This window comes from Sycon ciliatum, chromosome 8 (assembly GCF_964019385.1).
Source record: "Sycon ciliatum chromosome 8, ocSycCili1.1, whole genome shotgun sequence".
Classification (NCBI taxonomy): Eukaryota; Metazoa; Porifera; class Calcarea; order Leucosolenida; family Sycettidae; genus Sycon; species Sycon ciliatum.
Genome location: NC_088650.1, coordinates 12,775,787 through 12,792,922, shown reverse-complemented (window position 1 = coordinate 12,792,922; position 17,136 = coordinate 12,775,787). Strand labels below are relative to the sequence as shown.

General features: G+C 49.8%; 2 protein-coding genes across 2 annotated transcripts; both read right to left on the bottom strand.

Annotated features, from left to right (window-relative positions):
- Positions 1-25: 25 nt before the first annotated feature.
- Positions 26-7,778, bottom strand: LOC135823498 (uncharacterized). The gene is made up of 3 exons (XM_065336340.1): positions 7,088-7,778; positions 5,805-6,053; positions 26-2,940 (listed from the first exon to the last, which is right to left on the bottom strand). Exons 1-3 carry the CDS (start codon positions 7,259-7,261, stop codon positions 481-483), a joined length of 2,883 nt encoding a protein of 960 aa, XP_065192412.1. The 5' UTR covers positions 7,262-7,778; the 3' UTR covers positions 26-480.
- A 1,434-nt stretch (positions 7,779-9,212) lies between these two features.
- Positions 9,213-12,886, bottom strand: LOC135823560 (ataxin-8-like). The gene is made up of 3 exons (XM_065336402.1): positions 12,858-12,886; positions 10,820-11,181; positions 9,213-9,268 (listed from the first exon to the last, which is right to left on the bottom strand). Exons 1-3 carry the CDS (start codon positions 12,884-12,886, stop codon positions 9,213-9,215), a joined length of 447 nt encoding a protein of 148 aa, XP_065192474.1.
- Positions 12,887-17,136: the final 4,250 nt, after the last annotated feature.

The following is a 17,136-nucleotide window of genomic DNA, read 5'->3' as shown; positions in this document are numbered from 1 at the left end:
TTGGTTACAAGCTGGGGGGGGGGGGGGGGGGGCACTATTCAAGAGAGGGCTTTATTTTTCACTGGCTTTCAGAGACCGGGGCATTATTCAAGAGAGGGCTCAAATCGCGCAAGTACGGTATGTTGCGCTTCGCGCTCACAACCGCCCATGCGTGACAGAACTGATATCCGTGTTGTACCACCACGCAAGCTGCATGCTCGTGGGCCAGCCAGCAGGAGACTGATCCCGCAAGGCGGCCCATACTGCAAACACGGGGACTCTGCGCCATGCCTATGCAGCTGATGCACATCTATCACATGACCGTACAGGACAGCCGTGTTGGTTCCAGCTCCACTCGACTCCTGCATCTATCAGAGCTACAGTGACATGATTCCGGCCATGCTGTCTCCGCTGCCCACATGCCACGATCACTGTTCACACCACTTTGAATTAAATTTTGGTAATGTGCATGACAGAGGTGTGGAACCACTCAATGATGGGTCAATCCAGTCGGTCAATCTGTCGCAAGCCTCGGCCGAGGACTTCGGCGGGCGATTCGTTCGCTGCCAGCGAATACAGCATGCCGACTATCCTGGCGCCATGGTAGTGGAACACCTCATCCTCGAAACTCTGCAGTATAGTGCGAAGGCGCTCAGACATCTGACGTTTGGCCATTGCAGTTCGCGAATCGCCAGCGGCGTCCTGCTGGCAGCAGAGCAGCATGAAGCACACGAACGCTGCAATGACAACCGGAACGCTAACTACTACCGGTGATGACAGGGGAGAATGGAAAAAGGCGTTGTACCTGGCGAGCAGCAGTTGGCGAACAACGGCCTCGATGGCAGAAACAAGCCAGAAGCCGACCTTGCTGCTGCTCCGTGGCAAGGCGCTATCTTGGTCGCTCGCCGGCGAGTCGAATGCCTTTCGCCGGGGTGTTGGAAGCGAGTTGTGCATACCTAGCGCGTTGTGTATATGCGCAGGCATCTTGGCTGCAGTCAGGACGACAACTTCCGCACACGCCGGGGAGGGACTAGCCCCGAAAGCAAACGCTACGACAATCTCGTACAGTTGTCTGTTTATGGTGTAGACAGCAAACACAAGTGCAAGAAACGCACTTTCCATTCCTTTCTGGCCCTCGCCAGCTGGCTGCTGGATACTGTTCACCATCCCGCTTACATTCATCCACCTCTCCACGGCTACACCCGTCCACGGTTGGTCGCCATCCGGCCCATGGCCCGTCGCACCGAGCCAGGGCATGCTATGTAGCGCTGCTTGGAGGACAAGTCGTAGATGCTGGCGTGGGCATTGCTCCAGGACTCGAGTGATGAGCTGGAGTTTGGAGGCGATACATGACCTCCAGTCTTCCGTCTGTTGCTCATGCGCCAATTTGAGAAGGAACTCTTCGTCGACAGGCACCGAAACCAGGCCTTGCAGCAAGCCACTGCGCGCCAGGAGGAGACCAGCTTCTTGCCCGATACTGTAGCCATCTGGCGGCACAAGTAAGCAATGTTTGATGCGGCTTAGTTGATAGATCTCTTCCAGGAAGAAACACCACTGGAGCTGTTCGGCCCCTCGATCAGACTTGCTCTCAGCACCGCCAGAAACCGCTTGCACCGGCGAGTGACTGTCCGGGAAAGGTCGGGGCTTTGGTGTGGTGTCCCCGGCAGTTGCTTTCTGCATGCCGTCAGCCCGTTGGTTACCTGGCACATACCGGTAGACGTGCTCATAGAACGACAGCATGTGCGGCAGGAGATAGACCTCGTTGTGCAGGCGAGTGTGGCGATTTGCACTCAAGCACAGCATGTTCAGCGTGCAGCTCACCACCCACTGGTACTCTGGAGTCCGGTGCGGCGGGCCAGACTCCAGGTCGGTAGTGGCATTACACAGCCCCACGACGTGTGATCGTATTGCACTCTGAACGAGTCGATGGATGCTCACTGCACTGTACCTAGTTTGTGAAGTCGCATGAGAACGGTACAGTGCTCTGCTGCTGGGGCTGCTAACGTTGCCAAGTCTGGGGTATCTAGCTGTACATAGTTGTACTAATGTGTATAGTCGGAGCTCACACAGCAGGTCCAGCAGACCATGCTCACCACGGTCATCCACCACGCTGCGAAGCTCCGAAGGCAGTGCCTCCTTGCCCAGAACAAACATGTCCAGGCCGATGTGGTCAGGACTCAGGAAGGCCAGGAGAAGGCACAGCTGCCGTGCTGCACTTGATAGGTGGCACAGTGCAGCCTGTAGAAGCCCCCGCATGGCAGCATGTCCTTCTTGTCCCGGTGCTGTTTGCGTGGCCGGTACTTGAACGCCTGAGCCATGGTGGACTTTGTCCACGTGTTTCAGTTCATCAAACTTTGACCGGTCACTTTGTAGTGCATGCGACAAAGCAGAAACCGCTTCCAGGCCAGGATTTTCCTGGTCAGCATTGTCAAAGGAGTGCTGCACAAAATACGCCGCTGCCATTTCAATAGCTGCTGGGACACCGGATAGGTTGCCCTCGCTAGACACCAGCCTTCTTACTTCTGCCTCCACGGCAGGCGCCATTCTTCCGAGCCGCGACTTCACTGTGGATGCTGAACTGCGGCAGACGCTAGTCTGGTCTTGCGTGATGACTCCGGTGCAACGCGAATCAGTTGCTTGGCCGAGCACTGTTCGGAAGAGAGACAGCGCTATCTCGGCGGACAATGGCGGGACATCTATCTTGCACGCTACATGAGGTTGCAGCCAGCACGGCAGGATGCTGGACTGTGTTACAATGAGGCAGTGGCCTCTGTCTGCAACTGCTGGCAGGAGATGTTCCCAAACAGCGCTGCCAGCTTCCATAAGCATAGATGCGCCATCAACATTCTCCAGGATCAGCAGCCAGTTCTTCGATCGGCGACACCAGTCAATCATGTCCCGTTCTCCGCACCAGCCGAGCCTGTCACAGCAGGATGCGGAACTCCCCGATGATGTCGTGACCTGGAGCAGTGTGGAGGAAAGAGAGATAGAAGATACCAAGACTAGTGTTATAACTGGGAGTGTGCAACTCCTATCTTTGTCTGCGATGGGCTCAACCACAGCAAAATTTTGTTTCCTTTGGTGCACATGTGCAGCTGTGATGCCGAGACCCTTGGTCGGCTGAGCTTCACAGGTCCCACCCACTCCGTCCTGCAGGACATGTACCATTGTGTCGAGCTCTCCTCCTCATTTTAGTTCATCATGCAGGGAGTGTTCGATAGTAAAAAAAAGAAAGAACCTCTATTCACGCAGTGCTACCTGTTGGCCGAAGTCTGATCACGTGTGCAAGCTTTCCCGCGCCTGTTTTGTAGATACGGTGACAGTTCATTCAGGTTCTGGGCGAATGGATCAACCGCCGATCCACTGCTTTGCTTCGACTACCCTAGATGCGATGTACAAGTTCTTTGCACTGTGAGCCAAATGGGCACGACAGAGTGATGACATAAAGTAAAACCTGGTTAGGAAGAACTGACTGATAAGACAAATGTTGACAAATGAACTAGTATTCGTAACTCCATTGGATACACCACTGTGTATTCACTGGGTATAACATACGGATAAGGAGAACTCCCGTTATTGCGAACAAATGTCATCGGTCCCTTGGTGTTCGTCCTAAAGAGGTTTGACTGTAACTAAATTCTGCCGTGAGCTGGGGGATCGTCGAGTTGCACACTCTTGCCTCTTGATTATGCACTCTTGAAGATACTACCGTATTTTACCGGTTGTAAGTCGACCCCGGTTATAAGTCGATCTGAAGGTCTCAATTCTGCGTTTTAAAGTTTTCACCCAAAATAGCAGCACTACTAACCACCTCCTGCTACTAACACATCAACAAATCATGTAAACATTCCTCATTGGAGGATATAACGTCCCAATCCTTGAAAAAGGCCAATAAACTGGCAAAAATGTGTAAACATGGTGCACTCGTGCATGCAGTGCAGGTCATTTTGTGTAAGATACTGATAGTTCCCGGTTATAAGTCGAATCCCGGTTGTAAGTCGACCCCACCCGTTCTCCTTCTATTTTAAGTCGTAAAAGGTCGACTTACAACCGGAAAAATACGGTAATCTGTAGCATGCGCATAGAATTACTGAAGTACTTATAGCAATAACATGTGATTAATTTCCAAGAATACACCAGCGGTCGCCCGAGAAGTTGTGAAGATGGATGCAAAATCCATCGAAGTACATTCATGTATGGCGCGCTCATAGAATTTGGTGTTAGGACCTGTTGTCGCGAGCGCAAATACTTTCCTAACTGTGGACATCCTGTGAAGTACCTGGCCTCCGGGCAGGCATACATGTACAGTGAGTCTAAGACGACCGCTCAAGGGACCTTCAAAACCTGGTCTCTGTTACCAGGTGGTCTCCTTACCCAGGGTCCGATGATTTGACTGGAAATAGCATTCCTTGGTCCTGGTTTCAGTGGTCTTCTAGGACAGGTGGTCACCTTATCCAGGTGGTCACATTGACAGGTTTTACTGTACAAGCATGTGGAGTCCACGAACGTCCCGGCCTGGGATCAGTGGCGTCAGACACGCTATGGTCACTACGGTATTGACCAGAGCACTGTTTACCCAGGCACCCAGTGAACCAATTAATTGAATAAAATTTAATGATGCACTGGTTTGGGCTCTATAGTTCGAATATTTTCAGTGGAGCAACCATCACCCCCCCCCCCCCCCCCACACACACACACGAGGTAATTATACGTGCGGCCTGGTCGACCCTACCACCCAAGAATGCTATGCCCTGCCGAAAAGTATAATCGGAGGTTTGAGCTGGGAATGTGATTGAAAGAAAAAAAGATTAGAACTGCAAACTCGAAGTGAGCCTTTTTTTGAATGTGAAAGTGGAATGTTTCGGCCAAGAGCACTTTGTGAAGTCAGTTTTGTGTCCCTGGTGATGTCATTTTTGTGTCCCTGGTGATGTCATTTTGTGTCCCTGGTGATGTCATTTTTGTGTCCCTGGTGATACGCTATGATATGAAGCTATACCCATACACTACATGTGCTTGTACAGTAAAACCTGTCAAGGAGACCACTCGGATAAGGCGACCACCTGTCCTAGAAGACCACTGAAACCAAGACCAAGGGATGCTATTTCCAGTCAAATCACCCTGGATAAGGAGACCACCTGGTAACAGGGACCAAGTTTTGAAGGTTCCACGAGCGGTCGTCTTAGACAGGTTCCACTGTATATTGTAGTGTGCAATGCACTCCGCCTCGGCGGTATCGATCACACTCAGCACACTACAAGTATGTGCATCCTTCGGCAATGAAGTTGAACTGCAGGATTCTAGCCAGGACAAAATAGTAGGGGGCCAGGCACGGGAAACAGTTACCCCGTGTCCCATTTTTCCACTTTCCCATTATTGTCTTGCCACGCTAAATGCAACGTATGGGGCAAATCCCCGACTCCACCCCAGACAAATGTGCCTTTATGAACACTGAATCTAATAGTGACTTTCGACTGCATTTTCGTTGAATTACATGAAAAACATGAAAATCGGAAAATGAGTAGGGGCGCTTTATCACAGGGGGGAGGGGGGCAAACAGAGTAGGGGGCGCAAACAGAGTAGGGGGCGCTGCGCCTCCCCTAACCCCCCCCCCTTTGGCTAGAACCCTGAACTGTAAGTTCCCCCTTGTGTGTCCATTATATTTCTACATTTTATTTTCATTATTTTATTGGTTTGGTGAGACTCCCATGATAGGTATCCATTTACCTCTGGAGAATCCGTAAATAAACAAACTAAACATTTTACTACCGGCTCAATATCGGAGTAAAAACTTTTCATTCGTTTGACTGTGACGTTTCCTGTCTCACCGTGGCATGCTGTATACTGGAGCTGAGTGCTTGCGGACTGGCCAGATTCAGCTGCACCACGCCACCCGTGTAGCAGTGCGAGGCCGACCGACGGCGATTGTGCCTGCGCGGCTCGCTACGCGGCTTGCTCTCGCCAGTAGGCTGATAGTGGTGAGCGGCGATCTTTCGATGTGCGCTGCTCTGCAGGTGCCGGTGTACGTATTCCTGTACGATTGAGGATTTGCCAATGCCACTGAGGCCGCAGAGAACCTATATGGAAGTCACATCAGTCCAGAAAAAACGCTAGTAAAGTGTGTGTGTGTGCCGGTGGGGGGGGGGGGGGGTGTACGTGTGTGTGCGTGTGTGTGTGTGGGGGGGGGGGGGGGGGCGGAAATGTGTGCGTGTGTGTATGTGTGTGTTGGTGTGCATATGAGTCTTTGTTAATACATGTACTGTTGCTGTTGTAGAGAAGCGTAATCTAGCAATCATGCACAATACTTGTTTGCAGTCAGAGCATATACTTTCCATGGTGTGTTGCAGAGTGACTTTGGTCGCCACTGTGATCACCACAGTGCACTGAGACATTCGACGTCCTGACACCTACATTTTGTAGCTTCAACACATCTCCGTAGCGCTAACCAACAGCCTTCCAACTGGGAAGGTTCAAGGTTATGGAGACCAAAGAGGGGAAGGAAAGCGCAACGAAAACGAGCACAAGCTACAGTCCCAACGGAACAAAGAATGTCGATTGTTACTCGCCGTCGAATGTCTCAGTATTCTGTCATTTTTGCGCCTCGTTGTTGCACTGTCTGACTGTATAATAGTATCTAGTTACAGGGATGGATCCATAATTATGTCCTTTTCCTTTGTTTGTTTGTTTTGTTTGTTTTTTATTATTTCAGTTCGTTGCCTCAACAGTACAAAGTACAAATATCAAGAGGGACGAACGAAAAGAGAAAATAAAACAGAGCAGAGAGGAAGATGCAACTGAAAGGAAAGGAAAACTGAGAGAAACGGAGAAGGAATGTGGACTGGGCGGATTCATGAACCATTACTAGAGAGAAACGGAGAAGGAATGTGGACTGGGCGGATTCATGAACCATTACCTTTCTTGATATGAGTGTACAACAATGATTGAAGCTGGTCTAATTGCCCTGCTGCACGGTTCTGCTGCGTAGGTCTACGTGCATGCGTAAATGTCACAATACAACAGAATGTACTTCCGACCCTAAATATACCGGAGTTATTTATTTGGCATGGAATTACACGGTAAGTGATCTTTTGCCGATAGTCTTTGCACATACCTGCGTAACGGCGGTTATTGGCACACATCGTCGACGATGGCCTCCATAGCCGACCGTCTTGCGGCTCTCTCCGGGTCGCAGCTTGCCCTGCGACGCCGGAAGGAAGAAGTTGCCGTGAAGACGCTTGAGGATGTCCTCCCGACCGACTAGTGCCTTTGACGCCTCCAGCAACATTCCGCTGTGCTGTGCATGGACGTCCGACTATCACTTGCAGTTGCACCGAGTGGAGGCAAATGCCGGGTTTCGAGAACTAATTACTTTCCGTCTCGTAACCAGTATGGGGCCGCGACCAAGAGCATCTGAGGAGTCGGATGATAGGTGAAGCTAGCCGTAGACCGGCGACAATAATCTTTGGAGAAAATGGACTAGCCTGAACGTGATGTGTCAGGGGCCCTGGGCTGCTATCGACTGTGCCGCTCGTTTTTCTTCATATACTACTTGTAGTAGTGGCTTTGCGCGTTGAAGGAAGAATGGTATTCCCAGAAAAGAGAATAAATCCACCTCTCCATTCCTGTTCAGCTCTTTATAGACGGTCGGCATGAAGCAGAAAGATTTTTTTTAAAGACCCCACAGCTGCAACGCTAGGTTGGCGGACATCGGCCGCGCAATCTTGAGCCTCAGGCTGTAGCTCTGTCGTTGATCGCCTTTCAGACAAGTAAAGGAAGGAAGAAGCCGCTGCTGCTGCGTTGTTGCGTCCTGCCACAAAGCAAAGCTGTTACTGTTTTCCTGTGACTGGTGACGTGAGCGTGAATGACATTGCATGCTGTCACAAAGCGCAACGTAAACACGCTGACTTTCGGATGTGGGCTTCCGATTTCCCCACAGGGCAAACATGCCGTAGATCTACGTCGACTTGAGGCGAAAGAACACTCCGTGAATATTTCAAGTCAAGGCAGGTATTATTTCATGTAATTCATTTACTAATTGTATGGCAAAAGATGGAAGACTGAAGTCTCGGAGGTTTAGCCTTTAGGATCTCCCCGATCCACCAATAACATGCATGGTTACCGGTATGTACCTGGTTGGTTGGATACTGCATAGATGTCTAACATTGTATACTGAGCCCAGGCCAGGGTACCGGCTAGGGGCGTCGCCAGGATCTGATCCGATCATGATCAATGAGTGTGCCACAAATAATTTCCCCACAACAGTAGATCTACAATGTACGCCATGATTTTGCAATCATGTCTTCTGCCTCTTCTTCATGCACACACCATGACATGCTACTACATGTACATGCACAATCATGTACATGTACATTCGAAGTAGAATCTTTGGAAGCAGAAGCAACCACCACGGTTGGCATTGAAGGTCACTCTTGCAAGCTTCCAACTAGTGTTGAGCCACCCAGATGCTGCTTTCGCTGGAATTTCCACACTCTCCTTTGATCTCAAAGTCAAATTTCATGACTCCTTTTGTCTCCGCCTTCTTGGATAGTGCAGCAAACTTGACTCGTTGATCAAACTTTAATACTACCTTTCCTAAAGAAACGCGAACTGCGTTTCAACTTTTACATGTACCTCTCTGACTCTGCTATTATGTGAGTGCACTTGGGGCGCATGAACGAAACCTCTTTTCTTTTCCAAACCGTCAACGCATACACTAAAAAGACAGAACTGCAAAAACACAACGGAATAAGTTGCTGTGTCGCACGTTTTTTTCTTGCGTTATCCACGGACGTACCTCTAAACTGGAAATAATAATTATCGTGGACAGCTACGCGGTCGTTGTGCATTCTGCCAATGGTGGTCGCCTACGTCCCTGCATGAGTAGTGCACGGACAGGCTACATAAGTCCTCAGTAGGTCGGTGTCGGTCGGATGTGCATGATGGTCGATGGCAATCACTGAGCCAGGGCCCAGGAGTCGATCGTGGTTTCCATGACTGTCTGATCTAGCTGAATCAGCCGTATAATTATGATGTCTGATTTCCCTAGGCCTAGTGCCGTTGTACAGAGCCAGTACTAGTCAGTACTAAATTGTTAGATTGACAGCATGAAACAAGGTGGAGGACACTGTGTTCGAAAACAGTGACCTTACTACAACCTTCCGCGGTTGGCAGAGCCCCGGTCCCTGCGGACCATTTGAACCATATGGGTATCGCACCCGGTTCTGACCCTCGTTATGCTAGGGCCAGTAGTGGGTTAGGAGACTACTCCTGATGTCGTCTTGTTGTCTTCGCTCTTTTTAACTTGTATAAAAACTCAGGAGTAGTCTCCTAACCCCCTAGCATAACGAGGGTCAGAACCGGGTGCGATACCCATATGGTTCAAATGGTCCGCAGGGACCGGGGCTCTGCCAACCGCGGAAGGTTGTAGTAAGGTCACTGTTTTCGAACACAGTGTCCTCCACCTTGTTTCATGCTGTCAATCTAACAATTGCGTGAACTACAACAAGGTTTTTCTAATACTGGTTTCCCAGTTTTGGATTATCATAGTCAGTACATGTACTAGTGGCAGTGCATTGTTCAGCAACAAGCCCTCAGTAGCCCGGTAGTCTACTGCCAGTACTGCACTGGTACATGGTAGACCTGGCTATACTGGTGGTGCATTACTCCGGTGTGCGCCCGGGGCTGTATGGCCCTAGCACTTTGAATACAACACAGTGGGCACTGATGCGGCGCCGACTGCATGCATGGCAGGCTGCTTCGATCAGAATGATCATCGTCTGTTCTTCATGACCATACAGTCACAAGCGACCGGAAGTCTAGAGAATGGTCACACAGTCGCACAGGCATACTCGCCCCCCCCCCCCCCCCCCCGCCCCCCGCCCCAGACCAAACACTGACTGAGAAGAATCGATTCACCTCTTATCCCCGGGCATTCACTCCTAAGCGAAGAGTGGGCGACTGACGGTTGAAGGGTTGAAGCCAAAAAAAGACCCGACCAAACATTAGAGACGAAGCAGCTGTTCACGCCACCGCGCACCGGGGGGCATTTCCGGTAGCTCACAACGTGTAGACTACGTACCTGTCCAATGTCATGTACATGTATCCAATGACGTAAACGATCTAAACTAACGTTATTTGATGTGAAGACAGTGTATGGGTCAGGGTGCAACCAACAAGGCCGGTCTAGGCAGCAGTATACCGGCCTTGCAGTCATAACGAAGCAGCTTAGCTTGTGTATTCTTGGCAACTGAGTCTAGGTGGAACTCATCCTGTTATGTAGACGTAAAAGACTGCATCCACCGCGTCTAGAACTACATGTCCCGACTCAATAGCTGTTTGTTCTGTCAACCCACAACTTCTGTGTTCTAGTCGTTTCTTCGTTCTCCCTGCATGCAACTTTGTAATCTTTCTTGTTCTTATTTTCGTCTCGAGCCGGGTGTGTGTTCTTTGTAGAAAAAATGTAACAGTTTGCTCTGAAGAAACTGACAACCGCTCTATTCAGTTGCTATTCCCACTTGGACCTCTTTTATGACGTTTCGGGCCAGTCCGAGCACCCACCATAACTCATCAGTACAATTTATAAGGGGCGAACTTGGTCTTTTATAGCGCAAGCAAGCGAGAGCGTATGTATGTCCATGTATAAACAAACGAAACACGCCGTATGAAATTGAGTGTATGAATTCGCATGTACAACACACAAGGAGAAGCTAAGTGAGCTGAAAGAGTGGGTATGCAAAGGCTCAGCAGCTAGCAGATAAAGCGAAAAGGAAATGTGAGGGAAAGGTGTATAACAATCACTGTGTGTACAACCCTGTACCGACACAGCAAGATTTAGCAGTTTCACTGTGTTGTTGATGTTGTTGTTGTTGTTGTTGTTGTTGTTGTTGTTGTCGTTGTTGTTGTTGTTGTTGTTGTTGTTGTTGTTGTTGTTGTTGTTGTTGTTGTTGTTGTTGTTGTTGTTGTTGTTGTTGTTGTTGTTGTTGTTGTTGTTGTTGTTGTTGTTGTTGTTGTTGTTGTTGTTGTTGTTGTTGTTGTTGTTGTTGTTGTTGTTGTTGTTGTTGTTGCTGCTGCTGCTGCTGCTGTTGTTGTTGTTGTTGTTGTTGTTGTCGTCGTTGTCGTTGTTGTCGTCGTTGTTGTTGTTGTTGTCGTCGTCGTCGTCGTTGTTGTTGTTGTTGTCGTTGGTGAAACGAGCAACGGTGCCCAATTCTATGGACGCGGGAGAGAGCGAGGAGAGCGAGAGAGAGAGAGAGATAGATAGAGAGAGAGAGAGAGAGAGAGAGAGAGAGAGAGAGAGAGAGAGAGAGAGAGAGAGAGAGAGAGAGAGAGAGAGAGAGAGAGAGAGAGAGAGAGAGAGAGAGAGAGAGAGAGAGAGAGAGAAGAGAGAGAGAGAGAGAGAGAGAGAGACAGAGAGAGACAGAGAGAGAGAGAGAGAGAGAGAGAGAGAGAGAGAGAGAGAGAGAGAGAGAGAGAGAGAGAGAGAGAGAGAGAGAGAGAGAGAGAGAGAGAGAGAGAAGAGAGAGAGAGAGAGAGAGAGAGAGAGAGAGAGAGAGAGAGAGAGAGAGAGAGAGAGAGAGAGAGAGAGAGAGAGAGAGAGAGAGAGAGAGAGAGAGAGAGAGAGAGAGAGAGAGAGAGAGAGAGAGAGAGACACACACACACACAAATAGTTCATAGGTGCACAAACACGCAGAGAAGAATACGTGACGGAGTGTGTGGACGGGCAAAGTCAGACAGAGCATTCATTGCAAGGTGTAGGGGATGGAGGCAAGCGTAAATTGCTAGGCAGCCTTGATCTCCCTTACACTCCTTGGTAGTGCATTCCAGGCCAAGGCTGCCTGAAAGGCCAGGCGAGATCTGTCTGGTTTATTTGAATTCGCACAGTAACTGTGTACTTCAGCTATTCTCTCCTCCCTTTTCCGCTGGCCTTCTCTCCTCCCATCCCCTTACATTGCATTGGGCCTCCGCAGCTCCCCCCCCCCCCCCCCCCACACCACCACCACTCCACGCACACACTACATTGTCATAATGTACAACTCAACCATTCGCTACCCTGTTATTGAGCACTCCTGCTCGTTTGGTCTCGCGAATCCAAATAAAATCAATCAATCCATCTGCCGACTTCTGATTGTGCCGAGGGGACAGCGAGGCCCCTGGAAACCTGGTGCCGGGTGGTGATACCAGCTAATGGCGCGAGAATAGATCCTGGAGGACACTGCTGGCTTTCCCATTGACACACCGCCACACCAGGACGAGTCGCTTCTGGGCGTAACACTCGCGAATTCGGTACGAGGACATCCGTTCGAGCAGAGGCTGGGCAGAGGTGTGAGGCGGCAAACCCGTATACCGCTCTCGCCGCTCGGTTCTGCTGAATCTGCAGGACCTGAAGGCGAGTCAACCTCCGAAGCCTTGGGGGAGGAGGAGAAGGCGTTAGATGCGCATGGGAGGTCAGGCATGACGACTCACCTCACATAATAATATGCGACTACCGAGGCAGAGGGATCTGCGGGACCGCCATAGTGCTCCAATCTTCTGCACAACTAATTACTTTCTTCGCAATCGCGTCGACATGGGATCCCACTTCACAGCGGCATCAAGGACAAGGGTCACGCCGAGGTACCTTCAATGGCCATCCGAAGGAGATATTGATCTCTGGATGACACTCTCGAATCTAGATGGACTCTCTGATTTTTTCTTCTGGTCATCCGTGTCTTCACGGCCAGTACTTGTGCCTCAATGAAAATCACATCTCACGGTGCTCTTGGTTCCGTGCTGCTCAGTGCTGGTGATTCAGTAGCCATGTGTTTACCCCACGGTTTGTCGAGCATCCTGTGACGTGCTTTGTAGTGGTGTTCCTCAAAACTGCCCCGAAGGTCTCACCGACATACCGCTTCCGACACAGTGCACACTTCATCATAGATAAGGGGGGGGGGGGGGTCACACATGCAGCTCGGCAAACCAGACGAGCACGAGATGCAGGGGTTGAGCAGTCTTCCTCGCCTCCGCTGCTCTCGGCGCCTCTCTCGTTCTTGTGTCACGCTGCACTTCTTTGGATTCAGCGCAGACTTCACGAGGGCGTCTTTGAGGTTGGGAGTGCGTTTTACTCGGGGTCTCCGAAGGTAGTGACTTTACTCCCTCGCACCCAGACGCTGATTTTTTGGAAACAAGTTTCTATACTTCCGATGGGAGAATCCGACATGGCAGTGTATTTCGGCGTGGCCAGGTCAAATTGTAGAATATCGCATCGAGTGAATTGCTTTATCTGAGAGAGGAGATGTTCGTGCCCTTGAGACCCGAAGTCCCGTTTCCATACGACAAAATTTAGGAGCTCTGCGCTCAGCGCTTTTTCAGGGTATGAATTTCGGGTTGTTCTGGTCGGGTCGCAGCGTCGCGGACTATTCCATCGTCTTCAGCGTCGAAAAACTACTGGCCATGTGAAATTACAAGGCGGTGAGACGCTTTCGTCTTCCTCTACGAGCGAATTTGTTCTGCGCCAGCATACCTAAGTATGCAATTTCATACGCGCAGTTCGAGTGACGAGGCGTATGCACTGTACACTGTACTGCATGCACGGACTGTGCGGTCGTTCTCGATTCTCCCATGCTCCCATTCATTTCTGTTTCCAGCAAAAGTCCAACTAAACTTGGCGCACTTCAACTCACTATAACTCAAGAATGGCTGGGCCGATTCGAATAATACTTACAGATTTCCTATGTACTACGCCTGGGAGAATCGAATGAGACCAAAATCGAAGCGATCGGAGCAAGTTTTGGAAATTGGGTGTAGTCACTACCGAAGGTCTAATAGTAATATGCTGCTGCAAGAGAAAGGCGGCGTGAGCTGGTCAGACAAAATCATGGGATCATGGGAAGAACAAGCGTGACGAAACTTCAACGGTATGGTCAAGCACAGTTCCGGTAGTCCGATTATGCTATCATCAGAAGTATTTTACTTTTGCTATCAGCGGAGGATGCACCCAGTGGCTGCGTTCGATTATGCGCTTGAATCGATTCCGCATGAGTCGATTCGCGTGCATAATCGAACGCACTCATGAATGTGCTTACACTTACACTTAGTGACTTACAGTGCTCAACACCACGGAGGCAGAGCGTATAGTAATACAGGGCAACAAGGGCCGCAACCAAGGCTTGTTTGCTGCTACTTACTGTTGCTTACTGTTGCCTGATGATTGCGAAACTGCGGCATAAAACGTCTTAACCCTTTAAGAGCCGCCCCATACTTGAATGCGTCGTAAACGACGCATTCAAATGCAAAACTTCAAAAGATCGTAACTCAGTCCAATCTTGCTCAAATTCAGTGATCGAAATATCCAGGGCGAAGAGAAAACTCTCACCTGTCGGGAGAAACAATCCGCGAAGCGCTGCGAGCAACGGTTCCTGAGATAAATTACTCGTAAGTTGAGCCGCGATCGCGGCAATTTCAAAAGCGCGCAGTGCGACTTTAGTATTGAGAATTTTGAGACCTTTCGTCACGCTGGTCTACTCGAATTTGCACGACTCCGACTCCCGTTTACGTCTACGTCTATGGTGAAAAAACCAAAACGGGTGGTCGTGTCATCAGACAGGCACAGTTCTTGGCGCGTACACGCAGTCAGGTTTTTGGAGAAATTTGAACCCACGTACATCGAAGTACAGGGTCGCTCGGAAAAAGGCTGGGGGAGATACGCACGTTCATACAAAAAGTCGTATACCCCCCCCCTGTCCATACCACGTCCACGTCTCCCGTTTCCTCTGCTCCCGTTTTCACCCCGTATACGGATCATCATGACAACCGACCAAAAACTCCTTACGTGGACGTAGACGCAGCGCTTTGTACCATGGTGTGATGACAGCCTAATGTGTTGTTGTTGTTGTTTCTTTATTTTACTTCACCATATGAACAGGCAAGACTGCCTTCTCACCGGGGCTGTTTGCCCACGGCTCTCACAATATGATGAAAATGTTTAAAATGTGTATGAAGAAGAAAGGAACGGAAAAGAAGATGAAATGAAAGGAAAGAAAACAGTAGGTATTAATTTTATGAAGGGGGGGGGGGGTATGAAATGGGTATTATCATAGTTGATGAGAGAAGTATGATATACAATATTCTTGTTCTATAGACTATTTAGTACGGGCATTTCATGAGAGTCATGCATGGGCAAGGCAGGATTTGTGCACCAAATAATAAGTTAAATGATAATAAAGCCGAGTGAAAAACACAAGAAATCTTAGAATCAACTCGTAAAAACTCCAAGTCAATCTCCCATTGACACAAACCTCGTTTATTGAACATAATCATATCCTATCCAATAAAAACAGTTCATAAAAACAGTTCATAAAAACAGCTTTTTAGGATCGGACCCAATCCGCATAACCAAGAGAGCTAGCTCCCTTGGCTGCTGTTGGAAAATGCAAGAATGGGCCTTCCAGATAAGGTCTAACAAGGAGCAGTGGCTATAGTTATGAAATGAACACCGGTAACCATGGAGACAGACCACACTCTCATTATAGATACTGGTTATAAATAGACCGAATAAGGAAAATGATCTGATAGCCTATGAAGACTAAAAGAAATTGAACCAATGACAACAAATACTCGTCCAGCACACGGGTTGTCATAGCAACACAAATAACAGCTGTCCGCTAATTTTGTTGTTGGAGATTGAGTAGGAGTTTTTACTGGTTGATTCTAAATACAATAAATGCTCCGGCCTTGGGTTTATGACCAATAAAAACTAATTATAAAAACCTCGGGGGACCTCGGTTTTTATAATAGTTTTTATTGGTCATAAACCCTCGGCCTCCTCATTTATTGTATACATAACAAAAGAAACAAACTAATAATACGAAAAAAGAGTAATAATATTAATGGGAGAACTCTCATAACATCGATTGCAGGAGTCTGTTCAAGGAGGATCATTCAGTTATCGGAGCCTAGCCTCGGCAACCACGAGATCTACCGAAGCAGCTGTGACGGAGGGAGTGAAGATCGGACGACGAGCTCCACGTAGGCAGGCAATGCAGGCACGAAGAAGCGCAAAGCTTACCCGGCAGCGGATCCATGCCATTACCCTGGAGTAGGGGTCCTGGCACTTTTCCGATAGCATGTCAGCAATGCGCTTGTATAGCGATGTCGCTGACTTCCCCATGCCTCCAGATGTGGAGAGAACGACGGGGCAGAAGGAGCCATGCTCGACTTCACAGACTCGCTCCTCATAGCAACGCCGTTTCTCTCGCTCGTGACGCTGGTAGCTGGAGGGGACTGAAGTGGTACGGTTTGAGCTCGCAAACGGGTTAAAAACCCTTACATCAAAAAAGGTGCGATCAAACCGTCCACCCCAGACACCACTCGCAGCTATATCCAGCCGCGCTTGAGGGTTGGTGATGGCAGAACGATGCCTGAAGGATTCGCCAGTGATAGGTTGCAGGTGTGGCTCGAGCACGACACTGTGGGCAACACGCTTGAGGAGAGACGCCGTCACATCACGAACCTCATTATGCCGGAGCGAGGGAAATCCTCCTCGAGAGCACGACAGAGCATGGCAAATGGTGAAGGATTCACCACAGGCACAATGTGTTGGAAGATGAGATGGAGTCCAACCATACCGAAGTGCCAGGCCGTCCCGAAATTCGCCCTTCGACAGAGCGAATGCGTGCGCCTTCAGGGGGCGACATGTGAGCCAGGAGGAGGCACCTTTCTCGCTGGCTAGCCTCATGCAATGCTGAAGACCCGACGGGAGTGACAGCAGAAATTCAGTGGCAGCTCTTCCTGTGGCCCGTCTGGTGTCACTAGCCAGTTTCCGCTTGGTCTGGCGGACAGTGTCGAGGGTGTCACCTAGGGCTGGGTCCTGGCAGCTGATCTTTGACACCAGCGCAGCAGTGATGGTGCATGACGCCTTGTACTGACCAGAGAGTGCAGTGGGATCGAGGAGTCCAAGGCCACCATTTCTGCAAGGGAAGCTTAGCAACTTCCGTTCAACGGTGCCCACCGAGCGACCACAAAGCGAGGGGATGAGGCGGGAGGCAATTGCTTCCTCCAGCGTGCCTAAAGCTGAAGCGGCCCTCTCCATCACACGGCACAGAAACGACCAACGGTGCTTCAGGCCATGCGTAAAGGCAGAGAAGGCAGCTTGCGGCTGGGAGTCGGCGATCTCAGCGAGGGTTAGGA